This window comes from Notolepis coatsorum (assembly GCF_963971535.1).
Source record: "Notolepis coatsorum genome assembly, chromosome: 11".
Taxonomy (NCBI): domain Eukaryota; kingdom Metazoa; phylum Chordata; class Actinopteri; order Aulopiformes; family Paralepididae; genus Notolepis; species Notolepis coatsorum.
The window spans coordinates 15434005-15459546 of NC_140175.1; the positions used below are offsets into that span (position 1 = coordinate 15434005).

Below are 25542 nucleotides of genomic sequence, written 5' to 3' on the forward strand. Positions count from 1 at the left end.
TCATTGATATTACCCTAGATCAGGTGTAGGCCTTGATATTACCCTAGATCAGGGGTAGGCCTTGATATTACCTTAGATCAGGGGTAGGGCTTTGATATTACCCTAGATCAGGGGTAGGGCCTTGATAATATCCTAGATCAGGGGTAGGCAATCAATTGAGAAGCTATTGTGTGGCAATCAATTGAGAAGCTATTGTGTGGCTACCTTTCTAGACGGCCTACAACCCTGCAGCTGGGCTATTCTGCAGCCCTACCTTCGTAATTTGCATGAAATCACGCGATGTCTGGACCTCTGTGCTGAAGTTTGTGAGTTTTCATACATGGGAAGGCAGTTTTAATAAGACAGAATAATAACTACAAGAACGCATTAGTTAGAGTGCAGACCTCCAACAAGGCCATATCACTGATTTAGAATAATAAATCTAGCGGCTCAGGTGTGCATTTATTTTAATACTATATATATATATATATATATATATATATATATATATATATATATATATATATATATATATATATATATATATATATATATATATATATATATATATATAGAGAGAGAGAGAGAGAGAGAGAGAGAGAGAGAGAGAGAGAGAGAGAGAGAGAGAGAGAGAGAGAGAGAGAGAGAATTAAAGCCCTGTTTGTTGCCTGTCGATTGCCGTTTCAGGCGTCAAAATACGTTCAGCTGTTCTCGAGTTACATTCCGATACGTGAGGTGTGCGCCAAAGTACACGTCAGAGTCAGATTACCACCCCCGAGAGAGAGAGAGAGAGAGAGAGAGAGAGAGAGAGAGAGAGAGAGAGAGAGAGAGAGAGAGAGAGAGAGAGAGAGCCTCCCAAACACATGATCAGAGTTCACTCTATAACTAGGAAGCACCTCCCACTCACACGATCACTCTTCCTGAGAAAACAAAACTTAAGAGTCGTGTCGTTGTCTTTGTAGAATAAAATGGCGTGGCAAGGAGTTGATCTGTACCGGGAGTGGGACCAGTTTTGCTGTTCTATCTGTCTGGATGTACTGAAGGATCCGGTAACTATTCCCTGTGGACACAGCTACTGTATGGGCTGTATTAAAGACTGCTGGGATCACGATGATCAGAAGGGGATCTACACATGTCCCCAGTGCAGGGAGACTTTTACTCCGAGGCCTCTTCTGAAGAAAAACAACATGCTGGCTGAAGTGATAGAACAACTAATGAAGACTGAATGAATGAATGAATGAATGAATGAATGAATGAAAACTTTATTTAACAGATTGCAGAATGGGTACAATACAGTACGGCTCAATACATACAATTGTTAAGGGGATGCAGACCTGAGAAAGACGTTTGTCTTGTTTCCATCAGGGTCCCCCCAAGACAGGCCTCTTGTCTTCTGCTCCTCCTGATCACTGTTATGCTGGACCTGGAGACGTGGCCTGTGATGTCTGCCCTGGGAGAAAGCAGAAAGCCCTCAAGTCCTGCCTGGTATGTCTGGCTTCTTACTGTGAAAATCACCTCCAGCCTCACTATCAATCTGATACCTTTAAGAAACACAAGCTGGTCAAAGCCTCCACACGGCTTCAGGAGAACACCTGCTCTCGTCATGACAGGATTCTGGATGTTTTCTGTCGCACTGATCAGCAGTGCATCTGTTATTTGTGTTCCATGGATGAACATAAAGGCCATGATACAGTCTCAGCTGCAGCAGAAAGGACGGAGAGACAGAAAGAGCTTGGCATGAGTCAGCAGAAAGTCCACCAGAGACTCCAGGAGACAGAGAAGCAACTCAAAGAGGCCCAACAGGCTGTTGATTCTCTCAATCGCTCTGCTGATAAAGCAGTGGAGGACAGTGAGAGAATGTTTACTGAGCTGATACGCTCCTTGGAGACGAGGCGCTCTGAGCTGAAGAAGGTCATCAGAGCCCAACAGAGGACCACAGTGACTCAGGCTGAAGAAGTGTATAAGAGACTGGAACAGGAGATAGCGGACCTGAGGAGGAGAGACACTGAGCTGGAGCAGCTCTCACACACAGAGGACCACATCCACTTTATACAGAGTTACCCCTCCCTCTCCAGTCCCAGTGAGTCTACAGACTCACCCAGCATCAGTGTCCTTCCTCTCCTGTACTTTGCAGATGTGACTGAGGTCGTGTCTGAGCTGAGAGACAAACTAGAGGACGTTCTGAAAGAGCAGTGGCCCAGAGTCTCAACAACAGTGAATGCTGTTATTGTTTTACTGACAGAGCTGAGAGCTGACTTCTTACAATATTCCTCTCAGATCACATTGGACTCAAACACAACAAACACACTTCTGTCTTTGTCTGAGGGGAACAGAAAAGCAACACGGATGCTGCAAGAGCAGTCATATCCTGATCACCCAGAAAGATTTGAAAGGTCTCAGGTTCTGGGTAGAGAAGGTCTGACTGGACGCTGTTACTGGGAGGTGGAGTGGAGTGGGGGGGTTTATGTAGCAGCCTCCTACAAAGACATTAGTAGAACAGGCCCAATGGAGAACTGTGGATTTGGAAACAATTCCAAATCCTGGGCTTTAGAGTGCAGACAAAGTTATTACAGCTTCAGACACAATAACAAGAGCATAACAGTATCTGGCCCCCTGTCCTCCAGAATAGGAGTGTACCTGGATCACAGGGCAGGTACCCTGTCCTTCTACAGCGTCTCTGACACCATGACCCTCCTGCACAGAGTCAACACCACATTCACTCAGCCTCTCTATCCTGGACTTTGGTTTCCATCATACCCTGCGAAGGCTGAGTTTTGTGAGCTGAAGTAGAGATCGGTGACATTCACAGCTCCTCTACCCAGGGTTTGGAATTTAAATTGATCTTGAAGATGCCGAGTTGTGAAAGATGAGGTAATTATAGGGACACAGTTTCTAGCCTACCGGGGTAAAGATGGTTTGATTGAGACTATTACACTGGTCAACACAGCTTTATTTCCGGCGTCGGGTGACTGATAAGCGTGCGATGTGAACACAGCACAGGCGCACCAGGTAGCTAAAGCCATTTTGAGCAGTGTTGACCAGTTTATAAAAATATTTTAAATGTGTATCGGCAACGTCAAGCTTTCAAACCCTAGCTTTTGTCTGTCCGAACCCCCTCGTGCAACTGTGAGTACCTTTGAAATTTCTCTGCGATACTTGTACGAGAAGCGGTTTGATAGAGAAAAGCGAGACAGACTTTAATTGTAGGAATTTTACATGGTTGGAGAAGGGACTGTGTGTTCACTTGGTGCATCGCTCTCACGAAAGAGGCTACCTTGTCTCGGTGATACTACTCTATAAACTCTAAATACCTTTCAACCGCCACTGGAATTCAGTATCTCTTCCTGGACAAAGGTCCCCTTGTGTGCATTATTTGGATGGCCATTAACAGTAACACAAGAGACGGCAACAAACTATGATACAAACCCTCACTTGCACCTTTTTTCTTTTCACTTTTATTCATATTTTATATTGTATTTTTCTTTAATTACCTATATGCATTGTCATTCCAATGTACAGTTTCTACGTCAAATGTATATACTTTTTCTCTGGACTCTTTTCGTATCACAAACAGTACTGTATTTGCAAATCTGGTATGTCATAAATGTATAGATGTAGCAATACTGTCTATCTGTATGTCATATATGTTACGATGAATTGAAAATGGGGGACCCTGATGTACAGTAAACAAGACGAAAGTCTTTCTCTGGTCTGCATCCCCTTAACAATTGTATGTATTGAGCTGTACTGTACTGTACCCATTCTGCAATCTGTTAATAAAGTTTTCAATCAATCAATCAATCAATCAATCAATTCCTCTTCTCCTTCCCCCGTGCTGCTGAATTACCCCAAGGGGATTAATAAAGGTGTATATTATCTTATCTTGGTGTTTTTCATCCATATGGCATTTTATAGGCATATCAAATGGATAATTTCATTAATCTGATCATACTTAGTTACTAACACAGCAAGGGTTGGGGGTTCCATGCACATTGTAGCTAAATCGGTAGAGCAAGGCACTAACAATACCAGGGTTAGAGGTTCCATTCTCTTTTTAGCTCAATGGGTAGACGATTGCATTAACACAGCAAGGGCTGGGGGTTCAATTCCCTGACTTTTTGAGGTCCCCACTCGACTACAGCGCTATACGTTGCAAAGTTATACCATAGCACTTACTTACACAAAGTATTGAACTTGCTGATTAATCAAATCTTCAATGTACTTGTAGAATGAAATTAACATTAAAGTGAGTTGTAATGGATGACAAGTGTACAAAAGGGGAACTCCGGGAAGAAATACTGAATTCCAGAGATGGTGAAAGGTATTTACACGTTAGTAGAGGAGTATCTGCAAGACAGGTTTGACAAGACAATCTGTCAGCTACAAAGAATCCTTGCCATTGGAACAGATTCTTGTCATTCCGTTTGGCATCTTGTCTGTGAAAACAATGACTTTTCAAAATGAAAAACAATAACTTCTATCAGCAAGCTACACCAATATTTTGTAAAATATTAAAAAGTGAAAAGTATTCATTTTTCCAGGTAACTTAAAGGAACACGGCAACATTTTGGGAAATTAGCTTGCCGTCTTCTCCAGAGAGAGACAAGAAGATAGATACCAGTTTCCTCTCTGTGCGTTCAGTAGAAAGGTATCTGGCTGCATGTTAGCCTAGCTTAGCACAATGAATGGAAGCGGACAGGTCCGGTTAGCCTTCGGGAGAGGACAATTATGGACAATGTAGTTGGACAATGCCTAGCTTTCTACTGAACGCACAGAGAGGAAACTGGTATCTATCTTCTTGTATCTCTCTCTGGAGAAGACGATAAGGTAATTTCCCAAAATGTTGGCATGTTCCTTTAAGGACCAGCCAGTCACTGGAACAGGTTCCAAAATCCAATAATGACGTATTATAAGGAGGTAGCTTACCAGTAAGGGCCTTAAACGGAACAAATACTAGTGTGTCAGACAGGGCCAACCAACCTTCTCATAAGGACACATACAGTAGCCAAGAAAAGACTAAAACCTCCACTGCATTTTCTCCTACTTACAGTACAAGTATGATCCATCTGGCCAAAGCCAGACTCATGTGACTCACATCCTGAATTCATAGAACTCCACTGTAGTCGAACAAAGGGTTAAAACACAGCCGCCCTGTTGCGTTGGTCGGCGCACTGTGATACATGGCTGTGATGAACATGGGCCATTGTGCTTCTGTTGACTACTGTCCACCGATAGAGCCACAGACTTGTTTCAAATTATTCACATGGCACACTAAGCAGCACAATAATATCGAAATTAGATTAGATTCAAATGTCATTATACGGCACAAGTACAGTATGACAAAAAGAAGTTTGGTTAAACTTCTGTAGTGTGGAAGTGAAAGGTTAACCTTCTGTAGTGTGGTAGTGAAAGGGTTAACATTCTGTAGTGTGGTAGTGAAAGAGTTAACCTTCTGTAGTGTGGTAGTGAAATGGTTACCTTGTGTAGTGTGGTAGTGAAAGGTTAACCTTCTGTAGTGAAAGGGTTAACATTCTGTAGCGTGGTAGTGAAAGGTTAACCTTCTGTAGTGAAAGGGTTAACCTTCTGTAGTGTGGTAGTGAAAGGTTAACCTTCTGTAGTGAAAGGGTTAACCTTCTGTAGCGTGGTAGTGAAAGGTTAACCTTCTTAGTGAAAGGGTTAACCTGCTGTAGTGTGGTAGTGAAAGTGTTAACCTTCTGTAGTGTGGTAGTGAAAGTGTTAACCTTCTGTAGTGTGGTAGTGAAAGAGTTAACCTTCTGTAGTGTGGTAGTGAAGGGGTTAACCTTCTGTAGTGTGGTAGTGAAGGGGTTAACCTTCTGTAGTGTGGTAGTGAAAGGGTTAACCTTCTGTAGTGTGGTAGTGAAAGGGTTAACCTTCTGTAGTGAAAGGGTTAACCTTCTGTAGTGTGGTAGTGAAAGGTTAACCTTCTGTAGTGTGGTAGTGAAAGGGTTAACCTTCTGTAGTGTGGTAGTGAAAGGGTTAACCTTCTGTAGTGAAAGGGTTAACCTTCTGTAGTGTGGTAGTGAAAGGGTTAAACATTGCGAGTGAGACGATCAAAAACACAGAGTGCGACTGGGCTTTCTATTCACTGGGCACCTCGGTCACTATTCACTGGGCACCTCGGTCACTCAGAGGAATCACAACCATATGGGCCTCGTTTGATTACGGCGAGAGAGTTCCATTTACACGATGTTACACTGGAGCACACAGCCAGGCGTGATCTTGGCAACACGGACGCTACTAAACTCAGATGAGGCCTTTTAGGATCATTCTGCCTTCAAGCTGTTGAAAAGTAAGAAATGTAATCCTTCTCGTAAAAGTCACTAGAAATTTGTATTTAAATGCTTTTTTCCTTGGATTGGACCCTATTTTTTTTTGTGAACTGGCCTTTGTTTTGTTTTTTTCACATTTGAACAGTCGTCCTTGGTCCTGAGAGAGAGTCTGCTCACTGGGACAAGGCCTCACATCCAGGAGTCTCTCTGCTTTAAATACATACCTGCACATAATCATTTTACATACCTGTAGATACTATATATATCTGTACATATCCCTTATACCTACTCTTACTAGTTACACTGCTGCCCAGTATGACTTACTACCATAGTGTCTTTATACCTGTATCACTGTACATAGTAATACTACAACTCTGTACATACATCTGATTAGCACTATTACTCGGTAGTACTAATTGATTATTTTATATCCAGTTGAATCACCTGTACATTGTATATCACTATTGCACTTTACTGTTACATTTTCACTTTTGTTGGATGCCAAACTTATTTTTGTTGTACTGTACTTGTGCTGTATACTGACAATACATTTTAATTAAGGCTGTCAAAGTTAACGCGTATAACAACCACATACACACATGTTACACCGCATACATGATCAATTAAAAGCCTGATTATATAGAAAGGTTTTAAGACCCTGTTTAAAGGACTACCAAAACACACTTTTCTGGTAGCCTCGCCCCAAACCTCACCCAAATCCCCAAACCCACACTTTAATTTAGTTTGACAGCTATTGAGAGTAAATGAGTTTGGGTTTGGCCACCAGTGATGTCATCGGGGACATTGAATCCTTGTGTTAATTACAGCTCAGTGAAATTATAAGGTAGCAGCCTCTATAAGACAAGATATTGCTATTTTTCATTTCATGGAGCTGTAATTAACACAACACAATGATTCAACGTCCCCGATGACATCACTGGTGGCCATATTCAAACATATTTACTCTCAATAACTATATCAATCTGTGCAAAACTGTTTAGAGCTTTTGGATGTGTGTGAGATTACAGTATGTGCAAATTAAATCAGCATTGTGTCTTTGGTGAAGTGCCCCTCTAACATTGTCGTGTCCATTAATATTGATTAATAATGCCTCATTTATATTTATTTATGACAACCCCTCCCACCCACTATACACAGACTTGGTAGATAGATAGATAGATAGATAGATAGATAGATAGATAGATAGATAGATAGATAGATAGATAGATAGATAGATAGATAGATAGATAGATAGATAGATAGATAGATAGATAGATAGATAGATAGATAGATAGATAGATAGATAGATAGATAGATAGATAGATAGATAGATAGATAGATAGATAGATAGATAGATAGATAGATAGATAGATAGATAGATAGATAGATAGATAGATAGATAGATAGATAGATAGATAGATAGATAGATAGATAGATAGATAGATAGATAGATAGATAGATAGATAGATAGATAGATAGATAGATAGATAGATAGATAGATAGATAGATAGATAGATAGATAGATAGATAGATAGATAGATAGATAGATAGATAGATAGATAGATAGATAGATAGATTAGACTCTTGTTAGACTCACAAGATGCATGGAGCGTCACAGGAAGTCCTTTGTACCAGCAGCCATCAGACTGTAAAACGCCTCACTGTGCCTCACTGCCTCATCGAGCACAGAGTAAACCGCTGTATATCTTCCTGTACATTTACATTTTACTATAGGCATAACTTCCTGGACATTTGCACTGGGCGTGTGCACGTGAGATGTGGGTGGACTAATGATGTGCAGGTGTGTTCTATCAGTACTAATCAGCTACCTAATTGACTATACTCCTTCCGTGGCAAAAGTATCTCCCATCCTTCACATATCCATGGGTGAGATCTGTCACACTGTATATTACTGTATATTTTCGGACTGTATATTTTAGAATGTAAAAACATATTTTAGAATGTATATTTCCCTCGGGATCAATAAAGTACTTCTATTCTATTCTATTCTATTCTATTATATTCTATTCTATTCTATTCTATATACTCAGATGTCAAAGTGGTTGCAAACGAATTCCGCAAACATCCAAGGGGCTTGTTGAAGAGGTCAGCTTGCAGACAGGAAGAAAGCTACGCTGATGTCCACATCCGTCTCCACCTTCAGGTCGCCAGGCGGTCAATCTCCCGGGCCAATCAGTGACACGTTGGCAATAACGAATGTGAAGGTGTTGATAAACTGTGTACCTCAGAGACGGACAAATGTGGACATTCTTTGCTCATGATCCTATTTGCATATCACTGTGTGGTAGGATAGGCTTCGGAGAAGCTTACCAGAACAAACCGCATGGAAACAAATATTTACCAGAGTGAGGTTATACAGGATGTCATTTGCAATGCGTTCGAGGAGATACATGACAAACCCATTTTTCACCCAACCAACAGGATAAAGATACGTATGTCGTCATAATATGAGGGTCATCAAGGAGAAGCCGCCTTTTCTCAGTCCTTGCCCCACAATGGTGGAATGAACTACTGCCCACCCCAGTTAGGACAGCCGAAACCCGTCCAATCTTTTGCCGTCGACTAAAGACGCACTTCTTCAACCATTATCTGAAATAAAAAATAATAATAAAAATATCTAACCCTAACTAACCTTACTGTCATGCACTTGTCCTAATAAACTAACCTACACTGTAGCCCTCAACACTTTGATGAACATTGTTACTCAGCTGATAGAGTTGTACCCTTCTTGATGACTTGTTGTACAGAACTTGTAAGTCGCTTTGGATAAAAGCGTCAGCTAAATGACTAAATGTAAATGTAAATGTTTAATATGGAGCAGAGAGCAATGTAATGTATATAACGTAACATAAATTTGAGTCTTTATTAGATTAGATTAGATTAGATTAGATTTATTGTTCTAATTTATTTCTACTAGAAGGTGTCGACGGACATCAGTACGCACCACGTGTGATCTATGAGGATAACCAAGGTAACAATGTTGAGAGCTAGATTACATTACATTACATTACATTACATTAGATTCAAGTGTATCGTCATCATTTAGGAGAAGGGGAAAAATAAACAACAAAAAACTACCTTTACAGGTGGAAGTCTTCTCAAAGTGAGTAATTAAGAAAATAAATCAAGTCCAAAAAACAGGACTACTCTCAATAAAGAGGTATAGTATAAAAGTAAATAAGCCACAAAGGCACCTACTAATAACAGAGTTTATATTGAAAAAGTAAAACAATAATTTCTAAAATATGTGTAGAATAACGCCAGTAGCCTAAAATAAGAATGACTACAATAAAGGTTAAATTCTGAATCAGAGATCAGCACTACACTTCAATATAATAAGCGTGACCAAAAGGACAGCCAACACTAGGAAATTAATTAGCAGTTGACACTGCGAGATCATAAACTCTGAACTCTGAACTCTGAACATGGCCATAGGCACAGCTGCACTGAATTAGGTGCAATCAAGCCCACACACCTGCCGACCCATGAGGCAATCAACCACAGGGCCCAGGGATTGACAGCTATCCCTCACAGAAAGGTGAAATAAAGCAAAAATAGACAGCTGTCCCTCACAGAAAGGTGAAATAAAGCAAAAACCATGACAATCATACAGAGTTATAAGGTTATAATAATGAGTGATTCATACTGTGTGTAATAATGTGCAGAGTGATTCATAGCGTGTGTAATAATGTGCAGAGTGGTTCATACCGTGTGTAATAATGTGACCATACCATGAGCATCAAAGAATAGTATGCATGTACAGAGTTGTAGAATTAATATGTACAGTGATACAGGTATAAAGACACTATGGTAGTAACTAGTAAGTCATACTGGCCAGCGGTATAACTAGTAAGAGTACTGTAGGTAAGGGATATGTTACAGATAATAGATATAGCATCTACAGATATGTAGACTATCTCAGTAGACGAGGACGTTAAATCAAAGGACAATACGCCATTGTTATGGTTTTCATGAAATTCACCCAAGAAGTCGGTTTGGTGACACATCGTCTGTCTCTGCTGGAAAATGACCTCGATCCAAAGCCATCAAGGGGATCTTTCTCCCAAAGTCCCGTATAACTAATCCCACAAAGCCATCTCTCTCCAGACCGGGGTCAGTCTCCGCTATAGTCATGCCAGCAAGCTGTCCTCCCCGGCGAGTACAAACGACCGGAGGAAACTGCTTTTTGATTCGGATAGACAGTAGAGACGGGTTACCTTGGCCAGAGTGTTCCCAGACCCACGGAGGCCTGTCAGGACACACGCAATAACAGCTGCCCTCCCGGCTCCAAACACTATATACAGCGATGAGGACAGGGTCACGCGCTCGTCAAGCTCCTGCAGATGTGAGGTCGGGACAGATGGTTGATATACAGTACATCTGTGGTGTGTTCCCATCAGATTCAACATCCCTGTCTGGGGTGAACCCCTTGTCAGGTTCTATCAGTGGACTCTGATGGACTCTGATGGACTCTGATGGACTCTGATGGACACTGTTGGACTCTGTTGGACTCTGTTGAACTCTGTTGGACGCTGTTGGACTCTGATGGACTCTGATGGACACTGTTGGACTCTGATGGACTCTGATGGACGCTGTTGGACGCTGTTGGACTCTGTTGGACTCTGTTGGACTGTTGGACTCTGTTGGACTCTGTTGGACTCTGATGGACTCTGATGGACTCTGTTGGACTCTGTTGGACTCTGTTGGACTCTGTTGGACTCTGATGGACTCTGTTGGACTCTGTTGGACTCTGATGGACTCTGTTGAACTCTGTTGAACTCTGTTGGACTCTGTTGGACTCTGTTGAACTCTGTTGAACTCTGTTGAACTCTGTTGGACTCTGTTGGACTCTGTTGAACTCTGTTGGACTCTGTTGAACTCTGTTGGACTCTGTTGGACTCTGTTGGACTCTGTTGGACTCTGATGGACTCTGATGGACTCTGTTGAACTCTGTTGGACTCTGTTGGACTCTGTTGGACTCTGTTGAACTCTGTTGGACTCTGATGGACTCTGTTGGACTCTGATGGACTCTGTTGGACTCTGTTGGACTCTGATGGACTCTGTTGCCTATAACTCAATTTATACCTACACAGTCAAATGTACTCAGTTTGAGTAAAATGTACTCTGCGAAATGTACTGTGTACCATACTGCTTTCACGGGCTACAACTGCCCTACACTGTAATCATAGTAATCATAATTACCTACCTCATAGTCTCCACATATAACTCTGTATGATAGCATGTACAATAATGCTGTATATACTGTATATATATATATTATTTATTCTTACCGTATATTTATCTATCCACATCAGTTTGTACATACCTGTATATAATATTTTTTTACATAATTATAGATACTATATCTACAGTATACCTGTACATATCCCTGACCTACTCTTACTAGTTACGCTGCTGGCCAGTATACGACTTACTACCATAGTGTCTGTATACCTGTATCACTGTACATATTAATACTACAACTCTGTACATACTGTACATCTGATTAGCACTATTACTCAGTAGTACTAATGTATATATTGTATACTCCAGTTTAATCACCTGTACATTGTACATTACTATTGCACTTTACTGTTACATTTGCACTCTGGTTGGATGCCAAACTTCTCGTTGTTGTACTGTACTTGTGCTGTATGATGACAATACATTTGAATAATGTAATCTAATGTACCGTACTTTTCGGACTATAAGCCGCGGCTTTTCCCCCCATTTTTCGACCCTGCGGCTTATATAACGGTGCGGCTTATATGTGACTCGACGTGACCAAACCCGAAAATGTTAAAATCGAAATATTGCTTTTTTGACTGCATTGAAATGTTATTTATCTGTTCCCTTATTTGCTAAACTTAATACAACTTGTAAATGAGTTAATTCTTGTTATTTGTCCGACAGTATTGTGTCCCAATGCTAATTACATATGGTAATTAAACATTAAAACACCTGCGGCTTATAGTCCAGTGCGGCTTATATATGTACACATCATTCAATTTAGCTGCTGCGGCTTATAGTCAGGTGCGGCTTATAGTGCGAAAAGTACGGTAATCTAATCTAAAGATAAATGCTCAGGAGCAAAGGTTCAGTGTCCTTGAGTAGATCTGGCAACAGGCTGCTTCACCTCATCTGTAGTGAACAGAATTAGCTCCATTACGTTCACAGAGAGCCTGGCTTTAATCTCAATTAGCAGCTAGCAACTAAACAACCAACATGATACCTCGACCCCAAGGTAACGGCGAACTTTGGCATTAGGAGAAAATGGGCATCAAGTAAAAACTTGGAAGACAGCTTAACGAACATGTCATTAAATATAATTTAAACATATTATGTGTCTTGTCAACTATTTTATAGGACTTCCTCGAATCTGTGGAACATGTTTGAGGTCAGCTGCAGACAGGAATAATTCAAATCTCATTTTGATTATTTATTTTCGAGCACCTCTTTCTTTCCATTTGTGGTGGGCATCGCATCACTCACAGCACGTTTTTTTATTAATTATTTTACTATACTGTCTGGCTACAACGCACCCAGGAGTAAAGAACGTTTACAAACTGGGCAGTACATAAGTTAAGTGTTCCTGGTTCCAAAAAGAACAGCTAATTGATTCATAAAAGCTCATTCATCCCATTGTGACGTCATTGAGGGGAAGCACTTCTTCAACAGCGTGATTAGGCTTGTTCATAAGAAGAAACCCTGGCCAAACGGGAAGGAGTATAATTATGTAACTTTAATTACATTTAAATTAGAATTCATTACATTTAATTCAAACCTTTGTGTAAATCTCGGTGGAATCATTGAGGGTGGCCCTCATTTACAATGATGTATAGCTTACAAAAACAACAGGCTGTCGAGATTATATTAAAGGTAAACAACTTAAAATAAGGATAAGGAAAAGACATCTAGTTAGACATTTAATAAATAGAACAGAAACACGGATGAAAAAAATTTAAGAAAAATCTAAACTACAAACTCGTCGACTAAAAACCCACTTCTTCAATCAATATCTGAAATGAAAAAAAGATAGATAGAAAGATTTAAATATATATATATATATATATATATATATATAAATAACCTTACTGTCTTATACTATCATGCACACTTCCTACTATACTAACATGTCTCTACTACTATGCACTCAACACTGCAGCACAGTTTCAGCACTGTTTGACGAACATTGTTACTCAGCTGAAAAAGTTGTACCCTTCCTGCTGACTCGTCTTACAGAACTTGTAAGTCACTTTGGACAAAAGCGTTCAGCTAAATGACAAAATGTAAACATTTAAATGTAAATTAAGGGGAGATATTTGTATCCATGTAAACTGCCCATAAGACAGTGGGGTATTGATTTTTAGCATGAACTGAAGATGATCCCAGGAAGCCGGGGCATTAAAGGAACACTCCAACACTTTGGGAAATTAGCTTACCGTCTCCTCCAGAGAGACAAGAAGATAGATACCAGATTTTTGGTAATTTTTGCCAAATGTGGGTGGCACATTTAAACGGGCTCCGTCCGCATTCTAAATAACATTTCTGACTGCCAAATACATTTTCCATATTAGGTCCCCGTTTAAATGTGCCACCCACATTTGGCAAATATTACCAAAAATCTGCGGATACCGAGGACCTTTAAAAACAATAATAATAAAAAGAAAAAATATATTATGTATATAAAATAAGCCATTTAAAAATGTAATTGAGTTAAATCGATATCATAATTTATTTAGAAAATGTTAAATAAAACCACATTAAACGGTGGGATCGGCACTTTTCCAGAGCCAAACCGTGCCACTGCATGATGAAAGGAAATACTATTGAACCGAGGGCGCCGAGCGTGTCATCATACACCATGTGGCCAGAACCGAAACCCACTTTTCCTCTCCCATGCCGAGTGAGGCTCTTCCAACTATGAGGTCAGCACAGCTTGGTGAGTGGCTATAGACCTGCGGGGCTAGCGGAGGAGGCCTGGGCTTTAACCCTTTCACTACCACACTACAGAAGGTTAACCTTTCACTACCACACTACAGAAGGTTAACCTTTCACTACCACACTACAGAAGGTTAACCTTTCACTACCACACTACAGAAGGTTAACCTTTCACTACCACACTACAGACGGTTAACCCTTTCACTACCACACTACAGAAGGTTACCTTTCACTACCACACTACAGAAGGTTAACCTTTCACTACCACACTACAGATGGTTAACCTTTCACTACCACACTACAGACAGTTAACCCTTTCACTACCACACTACAGAAGGTTACCTTTCACTACCACACTACAGACGGTTAACCTTTCACTACCACACTACAGACAGTTAACCCTTTCACTACCACACTACAGAAGGTTACCTTTCACTACCACACTACAGAAGGTTAACCTTTCACTACCACACTACAGACAGTTAACCCTTTCACTACCACACTACAGAAGGTTAACCTTTCACTACCACACTACAGAAGGCTAACTTTTCACTACCACACTACAGACAGTTAACCCTTTCACTACCACACTACAGAAGGTTACCTTTCACTACCACACTACAGACAGTTAACCCTTTCTCTACCACACTACAGAAGGTTACCTTTCACTACCACACTACAGACAGTTAACCCTTTCTCTACCACACTACAGAAGGTTACCTTTCACTACCACACTACAGACGGCAGACGGTTAACCCTTTCAATACCACACGACAAAGGGTTAACCGTCTGTAGTGTGGTAGTGAAAGGTTAACCTTCTGTAGTGTGGTTGTGAAAGGGTTAACCTGTTGTCATGTGGTAGTGAAAGGGTTAACCTTATGTAGTGTTGTTGTGAAAGGGTTAACCTTATGTAGTGTGGTTGTGAAAGGGTTAACCCTTTGTCATGTGGTAGCGAAAGGGTTAACCTTCTGTAGTGTGGTTGTGAAAGGGTTAACCCGTTGTCATGTGGTAGCGAAAGGGTTAACCTTCTGTAGTGTGGTTGTGAAAGGTTAACCCTTTGTCGTGTGGTAGTGAAAGGTTAACCTTCTGTAGTGTGGTTGTGAAATGGTTAACCCTTTGTTGTGTGGTAGTGAAAGGGTTAACCTTCTGTAGTGTGGTTGTGAACGGTTAACCGTCTGTAGTGTGGTTGTGAAAGGGTTAACCCTTTGTCGCGTGGCAGTGAAAGGGTTAACCCGTTGTCTTGTGGTAGTGAAAGGGTTACCGCTCGCTGCTGCGGGACTGAAAACACATGTCCTCCCGCGGCTCTGAGAGCAGCTGGCAGCCTCCGTCCGCTGTGGCACGATGCCCCCCGATAGTTCCACCCAATTAGTCCTGTTTCTCGAACCCGTTCTGTGTTCGGGACTCTGTTTTGGGGACCTTGGTGCTTTCTAGCGACCGACCTACACTGTAAGAATGTTATTAATTGATAAATGTGAAAAAATCACTTTATTTACACTTTATATTTTATATTCAGAGTTAATTACATTGTTTACACTGTTTATTTGACTCATTACCTTTATATTCAGAGTTAGTTATATTGTTTACACAGTTTATTTTACTCATATTTTTATATTCAGAGTGAATTACATTGTTTACACTGTTTATTTGACTCATACCTTTATATTCAGAGTTAATTACATTGTTTACACTGTTTATTTTTTCTCATATTTTTATATTCAGATAAAATGTCATTGCCTATATTTATGTCTTTCTACTATAACCTGTACCTCCCCTCCCCCATGCTGCTATGACGCCCAAATTTCCCCGAGGAGATCAAGAAAGGAATATCGTATCTTATCTAAATAAATCACAAGTTTTCGCAACTTATTTTTTTAAGAAACCTTGCTGAAATGTTTTATTGGAGAGTAAAATATATACTGTATATATATATTTTTTTTTTTTTTTTTTTATTGGAGAGTGAATCTGAAATAGGAAGTTTACATCACGCATGTTTAGTTGATTCGACTCGGAAGAAGCCAATTCGACAAGATTACTTTGAAAAAGTTAGTTGAGACACAGTGTATAATGGTGTACGTGCAAACGGCAAGCACTGCAGAGGGAAACATGCCACTCAATTAAACAAACTCCCAACGGCGATGTTTACATGGACCGCAATATTCTGTTACCAACCCACTTGAGACAAAACTCAGAATAAGAAATTGCAATGTAAACACACTTTTCTGATTTACTATAACCAGAATAACAAACATTGGTATTTGTTCATTTTAAGGCCCTTACTGGTAAGCTACCACTTTATTGCCCCTTCCCCCTTGTATCTGTGTTCTATTGTCCTATGTGCCGCATTGTCCTTTGTGCTCCCAAGGGGATTAATAAAGTATCTATCTATCTATCTATCTATCTATCTATCTATCTATCTATCTATCTATCTATCTATCTATCTATCTATCTATCTATCTATCTATCTATCTATCTATCTATCTATCTATCTATCTATCTATCTATCTATCTATCTATCTATCTATCTATCTATCTATCTATCTATCTATCTAGCTATCTATCTATCTATCTATCTATCTATCTATCTATCTATCTATCTATCTATCTATCTATCTATCTATCTATCTATCTATCTATCTAGGTTGCTAAATTGTACTTTAGTAAATAACCCCATGTCTAGTGTCCCACTATTGTCCTATGTATGTGCTATATTGTACTTTGTGCTATCTATCCGTGTATTGGCTTACTGTCGTCTTATTGTCTGATTGTAGTCTTGTCCTGCTGTGCCTTTTTGTATTATGCATTTTTATGCTTTTGACTGTACAGCTGGTTGGCTCTTGAGTTTTTTTAAACATGCTTTATAAATAAATGACTTGACTTGACTTGACTTGTATACATCATTATTGGAATGGAATTTTGGAACCTAAAAGAGTTTAAAACCTTGATCTCCAACCTTTGTCAATCAAGTTGTGTTTTAATTGTTGTCTCTTTGTTGTGATTTTATATGCCGTTTGATTTTATATGCTTTTTTTTGTTGCTCATTTCTGTATGTACACTCGACGTGACTGTAAATGAGGGAAATTAAGTCAAATTAAGACATGTGGATTATTCCAATTTCTGTTGCATTATTGAAGGGCATTTTATGTATATACAGGACATGTACTGTATACACTTTAATCACATTATGACTTGCTATTGGAGTCATAATCTTCCAGAGTTTGCGAGGAAAATGTTGCAAAAATGTACACAAATAAACATGAGCTACACTCCTGAATTCCAGTACGTTCCTGTTTGACAAATCCAGGCACTGACCTCTTGTCTACACTCCTCTCTGACCTTTGACCCTAACAAGCTAGAGGTATGCTGTAGTCGCCCCATAGTGCAATTCTTCACACACCCTTCTATTGAGCAATAGAGGCCTTTCGCAGAATGCATTTGTCCTCCATATTGGAAGAGATAACCGCTATATGTACAAAACAACGGTTGATGTGTTGCTATATGAGAAATATATCAACAAGAATGTTAGCGTTTCATGTCGTCTTGTAAATAAGGTGTTGTCCCGAATTTCCCCAAGGTGATCAATAAAGGAATATCTTATCTTATCTTATCTTAACTTATAATAATAATAATAATAATAATAATAATAATAATAATAATAATAATAATAATAATAATAATAATAATAATAATAATAATAATAGATTCAATTTGTACCGCACTTTATATCGCGAGAATCTCAGAGTGCTACAGGAGATATAGACAAAAAGTTAAATGAATAAAACAATTAAAATGAATAAAAACAATTAAAATGAATAACAACCAATGAAATGGAAGAACATAAGAGTAAAATAAAATAAAATAATAATAAAATGAATAGAAGTAAAAATAAAAGTAAAAGAAAAATTCAGGCAAAAGCCTTGTTAAAAAGAAATGTTTTTAGTCCCCTTTTAAAAACCTCGACGGATTGTGGTGCTCTCAGGTGGATGGGGAGAGCATTCCATAGTCTTAACTTATCTTAAGTCATAGTGGAGCTGTAATATCATGCTTTTCCAATGTTTTACAGTGCCTGCTCTACCACTGCAGAGAAATTAGACACATTATTTAAAAGAAGAGTTTTGAGATAAAGGCACTTTCCTCCCATGAGAGTGCCCTGGGTTTGTTTCCCAGCAGGGGAACTTGTTGAAACGTTAAAAGTAAACTTATTTTTTTTAAATATATGTACATTACATGCTATACTATGTTATTTGATACTATCTTGTCTAGCACAGTCTCTGGAGCGTAACAGTAAGAAGCATTTTGTATGAAAGTATTCTGTACTTCTGTATGACAACTATTAAAGAAACTTGAAACTTGAAAACTACTTATTGTAATACGTACACATTGTACACATTGATGTACTGTAAATATATCAATATATTACATATGGCTATACCATAACGTACCTTTTTCATGTAGTCGATTAGTACTTTATTTACATATTTTAAGCGAGATCGGGCTGCATCAGAAGTGACTAGAAAGGGTTACAGGCAGCCATGTTGGAAGAGAGAATTACACAAACATTCCATGCATGGCCTCTCTATTCAATACGAACTGGGCTCTTTAAAGGGCAGCTGTTTTGAGTCTCGACCTTTGACCTTCACAGCTATTGATCTGATCAGTCTGCTGGGGGTCTGTGTCAGTCAGGAGAGAGCGAGAGCTCATCTATATCTCACAGGCAGAGATGTATCCATCATGGTGGCGTGTATGTTCATCATTCGTCTAGAGTCTCTAGACCAGTGGTTCTCATCCTTTTTTGGGTCAACGCCTTCCTATGACATCCATGTTCCATAACGCCCTCCTATCTGACGACCAGTTCCCATAACGCCCCCCTATATGACATCCATGTTCCATAATGCCCTCCTATCTGACGTCCAGTTCCCATAACGCCGCACTATATGACATCCATGTTCCATAATGCCCTCCTATCTGACGTCCAGTTCCCATAACGCCGCACTATATGACATCCATGTTCCATAATGCCCTCCTATCTGACGTCCAGTTCCCATAACGCCGTCCTACACCCAATGGGACAAAAATAGCTGATGCTTGAGATTATTCTCTGTTTATCATGGGTACAGTATCTATGATTCTCAGCCATTAATGTTTCTATTTGGCTCAGTTTGTTGGTGTCAGTTAAGCCTGTTAGTGTTGTGTGTCAAATGAAGGCTTCTAACAACGGGTATAGGGACTAATAAAATCTTCAAATACTTAAAAAAAAGGTGACACTTTCACTGTTTCTGAAGTGGGTGATTTTGGATTGTGATTGTGCTTCACTGCATGTATAGGCTCCTCTCTGGTTCCAGTCAAGTCGTTGTCCTGATATTAAAACAATGATGAATAAAATGAATAAACATAATAAACTAGCGCCCCCTTTGAGCATCTCAATGCCCCCTTTCTGCACCCAGCAACCCCCCCTCTCTGAATGCCCGAACCCTAGTCTAGACGTTCTAGTCCGTATGTCAGACAGGTGTTCTCAGGTGCTTAATCATGGCAAGGGGAACACAGAAGTAATGACTAAAGTACAACATTAGCCTCTCAAACACAAACAGCCCCTTTCCACATACAATTAATCTTTACACGTGTTCCTGATTTGATGAAACTGTTAAACAAGCAGCGCAATGTAAATCACTTTGACGACAAGAAGACACATGAGGTTTAGGATAAAGCGTGTTGAAACAGAGCATGTGTTACATTTAGTCATTTAGCTGAACGCTTTTATCCAAAGTGACTTACAAATTGTGAACAACAAGTCAGCAGGAAGGGTAACACTCTGGCAGCTAAGGGTCAGTGGCATTGTTCATTAAATAGTGTTTAACTTGAGTGTTACACTATGAGTGCATAGTAGTAGTATAGACATATTAGCATGATATGTAGTGGTATAAGTATAGTAGCACAGTGGTAAGGTACATAATAGTAAAATAATGTTTTCAGATATTGTTTGAAGAGGTGTTTTTAGTCAACGGTGGAAAATTGGCTGGGTTTCATCTGTCCTGACTGTGGTGGGAAGTTCGTTGGTGGAACGAGCACCGAGATTAGCCTGCTTCTCTTTGTGTTCATGTGTTATGTGTTAACAGATATACTGTTGTTAAATTCACACATGATATGCACCGTATTCATCCTTACTGTGTTTTTTTCTTTTCTTACGCTGACTGACAATGCGATGATAAAATGGAGCATATAAAAGGACCCAGATGGCCAACAGATTCAGATTCAGATTATTTTATTGGCACAGCTTTTTAAAAAGGAAATACATTCAGAAAAACGTGAGATGCTTGTTTTTCCCAGATCCTCAACCGTAGTAGATTTGTAAACACAATACACAACGTATATTCTATCTATGCTATAACTATAACTGTAATAAACTATAACTATAAATATAAACTATAATAAACGAATCAAAATAGTAAACGAAATAAACTTTAAATAACTATAAATTAAAACGAAACTATAAACTAGACATAATACACAATGTATATTCTATCTATAACTATAAACTATAACTATGAACTAAATAAGCTATAAATAACTATAAACTAAAACTATAAACGTATATATATATATAAACGTATATTCTATCTATACAAACTATACAATACAAGGTATTTAGCAGCAGTGTGTGCGTGTAATAAGTGGGTTTGTGTGGTGTGTACAGTAAGTCATTTAAGGTGCTTTTGTGTATGCCCATGTGATAATTCAGAGTCTATCCATCAGTAATCAACAATGTGATTTAAAAAGAAATATTACAAATTAAAAATAAAGATAATTCTCATTCTCGCTCAGGCAAGTCGAAAGTCAAGTTTTACATTGACTTCTCAACGACCCAGATGGTATTAAAAGCAGTAATTATGGCGTGAAAAGGGTTCCATTGTCCGCAGCAACTTCAGTGATATGTTGCCAGTGTATTGGAAATGAACATCTGGGCAGGACCGCGGAAGAGATACGATCACAGCTAGGTTTGAGTTACAGAACAAAAGGCTGTGCATTTAACTCATTAAAGGCCGGGGCACTTCACCAAAAACGCTGATTTACTATTTTGAGTTCATGGATGTGTGCGTGAGATCATGTACAAAATAAATCAACCTTCCTTCGGGTTCTCGTGTGCTGGTGGAAATAATATTATTGTTAGAAAGGGCTTGTTTTCTCTTTTTTCTTTCTTTTTTTCCTCTTTTTTCTCTCAAATGTATTGTCGTCATAGATACAGCACAAGTACAGTACAAAGAAAATAAGTTTGGCATCCAACCAGTGTGCAAATGTAACAGTAAAGTGTGATAGTAATATACAATGTACAGGAGATTAAACTGGGTACAAAAATAATATATAAATTAGTACTACTGAGTATAATGCTGTATGTACAGAGTTCTAGTATTAATATGTACAGTGATACAGGTATAAAGACACTATGGTAGTAAGTCATACTGGCCAGCAGCGTAACTACTAAGAGTAGCCTAGGTAAGGGATATGTACAGATATAATTATAGTATCTACAGATATGTAAAAACGATTATATGCAGGTATGTACGTGGATGTGGATATACAGTAAAAATAAATAGATATATACGGTATATACAGCATTATTGCACATGCTATCATACAGTTATATGGGTTATATGCAGGTGTATAAGTAGGTACAGTATATGAGGATTATATGCAGGTATATTCAGACAGATATGGATATATATATACAGCAGTATTGTACATGTCATCCTTTTTAATCTAACTATTTTGTCTTCACAGATTTTCCCCTGCTAAAAAAAATGCACCTCAAACGAATTAAACTTGAAACTTAAACTTGAAATTTAGAGTGCATTTTAAAGGTCCCCTGTTGTCTCATTTGGAGTAATAGTAGAATCTATCCACATATCAATGATTGCAATATTGTTCAGGCTGCTATTATCCATCATACTTCATCCAGATAAGGTTTAATCCAAAATAATGATTTCAAACTCCACTAGCCATGAAGAGCCATCTGCACCAATATAAACCTTTGTCAATTTATATTGTAAATACTTTTCTAACATGTGTGTTTATGTTTAAATAGAGTGTAGCACTCAAGCTCGGCATTGCTATATTCAAACCTTTATTTATTCTCGAAAAGACAATTGAGGTCACCCTAATTTCCAATGTCATCGAGACTTTACAGACATTTCAATGCACACATTTCTACAATATAACAATAATAAATATGAATAACTATCTATATAGTACTTTTCACACATTTCCAGAGTGCCCCACAGCAATTATTATCAAATTAACATAGGCATCAAATCAGCACACAATTGACAGAATAAAAAACAATGCATAAATTGCAGACATAAGAATAGGTATAAAAGACAATAAAAGTAGTGCAATGTAAACGACTTAAGAATAGAATGCTATATGAACGATACCACTTACCCTTAGCCGCCAGAGATATACCCCTCATGCAGACTTGTTGTACACAATTTATAAGTCTCTTTGGTCAGCTAAATGTAAAAAATAAAAGCCTCAACTAAATGTAAATGTCTTTTTACATATCTGTAGATACTATATCTATATCTATACATATCCCTTACCTACTCGTACTAGTTACACTGCTGGCCAGTATGACTTATACCATTGTGTCTTTATACCTGTATCACTGTACATATTAATACTACAACTCTGTACATATATCTGATTAGCACTATTACTCAGTAGTACACATTTATATATTTAATACTCAGTTTAATCACCTGTACATTATATATTACTATTGCACTTTACTATTACATTTGCACTCTGGTTGGATGCCAAACTTATTTTTGTTTTAGCCTACTGTACTTGTGCTGTATGATGACAATACATTTTAATCTAATCTAAATATAAATGTAAATGTAAATGTACATGTACATGTACATACATCAAAAGCAAACTAGAATGCGATGTGATCTGGTATGCATCACATCTCTTCACTTCTTCATTTCTGTCATGATTTCCTTTTCTCTATTTCTTCCACATGTTTTTGATTGATATTTGATGCCGGGCTGCTCTTATGACTCAGTATGTTTTAACGACTTGTTGAAATGAAGGAGAGGGCTTTCAATAAGCCTCCTGCCGGGCTTCTCTCCTTGACTGCACAATGATCACAACGTTTGACTGCATATTATATCATCATAACTACTGTGCAAATTAACTAAAGTAAACTAAAACTACTGTAGAAATGGCCTTTACCTGTATTTTGCATTGGTTTTTTTTGTTTGTTTTTTAGATGCAAAGTATCTCTATGACTGGCAATGTCACTAACTCCCTTTTTTTTTTTTTTTTTTTTTTTATCTTTTTCCCCCTCCTTTTTCCTCCGATTTTCTCCCATCCCAATGTTAGTTGTTATGCCAATTCCCAATCCCCTTCCTGGTCGCTGCGCACTTACCCCCCACAGTCGGTCTGGGAGAGTGGAGGCTATCACGTGCTTCCTCCGACACACGTCTAGCCAATCAACCGCTTCTTTTCACCTGGCAGCGCGGACTCTCACTGAGAGGGTGTAACGTGTGGAAGGATCACACTACCCCCCTTAGATACTATCCGCGCTGAGCAGGCGCCCCGACCGAACTGTAGGAGTCGCTGTTTACAACGACCCGGACCCACCCTCTAATACAGCCAATTGTATTAGTGTGAACGGCCAGCCAAGCTGGTGACAACACCGGAGCTGTGAGCTGGATTCGAACAGGCGAATCCAGCGTCTCCGGTGTTGGTGACGAACGCAATCTCCGCTACGCCACCTGACCGCCCTGTCACTAACTCCTTTCAAGAATAAAGGTTTTATTTGAACTCACTCGTTCATTCATTCATTCATTCATTCATTCATTCATTCATTCATTCATTCATTCATTCATTCATTCATTCATTCATTCCGTCACATTTAGTGGATCTGCCACCTAGTGGCGTCCCACAAGCATTAGGTTGACATGAACGTCAATCACTCTATCATGTGGCTATCCCATGCCCTATAAGTAGGGATGCACATTGGCCATACACACACCACTATGTAGCGGCACGGCGGTGTAGTGGTTAACACTGTCGCCTCACAGCAAGAAGGTCCATGGTTCGATTCCCACTTGGGGACCAGGTTTCCATGATGCCAGGTACCCAGGTGAGGTATCTCCCAGGCCTTTCTGTGTGGAGTTTGCATGTTCTCCCCGTGCTCGCAAGGGTTTCCCCCCCGATAAGATAAACCTAATGGAAAAACATGCACAACAGATCGCTAACGCTGTGGCGTCCTTGACAAAGACGGACAGGAGCACTTGGATTGGTCCCCGGGGCGCGGCTCACGTTGACGCCCTATCTGCTCCTGGCAGCTCATGGGGGGAAGGACGACGGGATGGGTTAGGCGCAGAGACTCTATCGCATCGGCGACTGAGGAAAGACAATGCATGTGTGTGTGTGTGTGTCGCTCCATTTGCATGTCCAGTTCGTTGCATGCCGATTAAAGACCCCCTAAAGAGGTCCTGCATTATTATATTATTATTATATATGTATAATAACATCTGGCTGGCATTATAGTTGTGGATTGTGTATGGTTAATGGGTTCTCTGAGGTCTAATGGTTGCCTGACACTCTTGGTTTAGCCCTGGTCCCCACATGTAGCTTAGGCCTTTGGCATTGTTTGTATCTTATTAGGTATACTGATAAAACCCATGCACAGAAGACAAACACATTCTGTTAAATAATAACATCTTATGTTTATTAAAATTGTTATCAAATATGTATCAAAAATGTTTGTCTCTGTGCTCACACTTGGCTCCTTGTAGAATCTGAACTGGGAGAGGCCAAAGCCTTTTCTGGAGGGGAGATTTGGAAGGTACCAAGTGTGGTAGAGTACAGGGGGGGGGGGGGGGGTCATAATAAGAAGGGAATAGACTTATACAGTGCCCTAAACAGAATTATTTAAGCTGTAAAATAATGTCTGTATTGTTTAATTGATTGTTTATGTTATTTTGGTATGTCTAGGAGCTTCCAGGATAAAGCCTGGGATAGAAGCTCTTCTCAGGGAAAAGTAGAAGGAGAAGGAGAAGCAAGATTGGATGGTGGAAGAGAGACACAGTTGTGCTAAAGCTAGTTGTTGGGGCGATATTTAGTTTGTAGGAGAAGTTTAATAGTTTTGTATTTTTTTGTTCTTATTTAATTATGGTAATTAGTTGTACTGAAGCCTGTTTTTTTTCCACTGGGAAACAAAAGAAACGAGAAAATAAAAACCAACCACCGGGTAATGACAACCTGCCTCAGACTACATTTTCCACCGCTTGGCCACATCCTCACGAGA

General features: G+C 39.3%; 1 protein-coding gene across 2 annotated transcripts; it reads left to right on the top strand.

The window, feature by feature from the left end:
* The first annotated feature begins 857 nt into the window (after positions 1 to 857).
* LOC311236720 (tripartite motif-containing protein 16-like) lies at positions 858 to 3860 on the top strand. Of its 2 annotated transcripts, none has more exons than XM_084324462.1 (2): positions 858 to 1200; positions 1361 to 3860. In XM_084324462.1, exons 1-2 carry the CDS (start codon positions 948 to 950, stop codon positions 2767 to 2769), a joined length of 1662 nt encoding a protein of 553 aa, XP_084180588.1. In that variant the 5' UTR covers positions 858 to 947; the 3' UTR covers positions 2770 to 3860. The 2 variants fall into 2 exon arrangements, with proteins under 2 accessions (XP_084180588.1, XP_084180587.1); XM_084324461.1 differs by having other exon boundaries at positions 858 to 1028; positions 1345 to 3860.
* Positions 3861 to 25542: the final 21682 nt, after the last annotated feature.

Excerpts from the sequence above, each read along its gene's own strand:
- LOC311236720 (XM_084324462.1), top strand. The coding sequence starts at position 948 with ATGGCGTGGCAAGGAGTTGATCTGTACCGGGAGTGGGACCAGTTTTGC. Across the intron at positions 1,201-1,360 it reads GATAGAACAACTAATGAAGA|GCCTCTTGTCTTCTGCTCCT; the intron begins CTGAATGAATGA and ends CCCCCAAGACAG.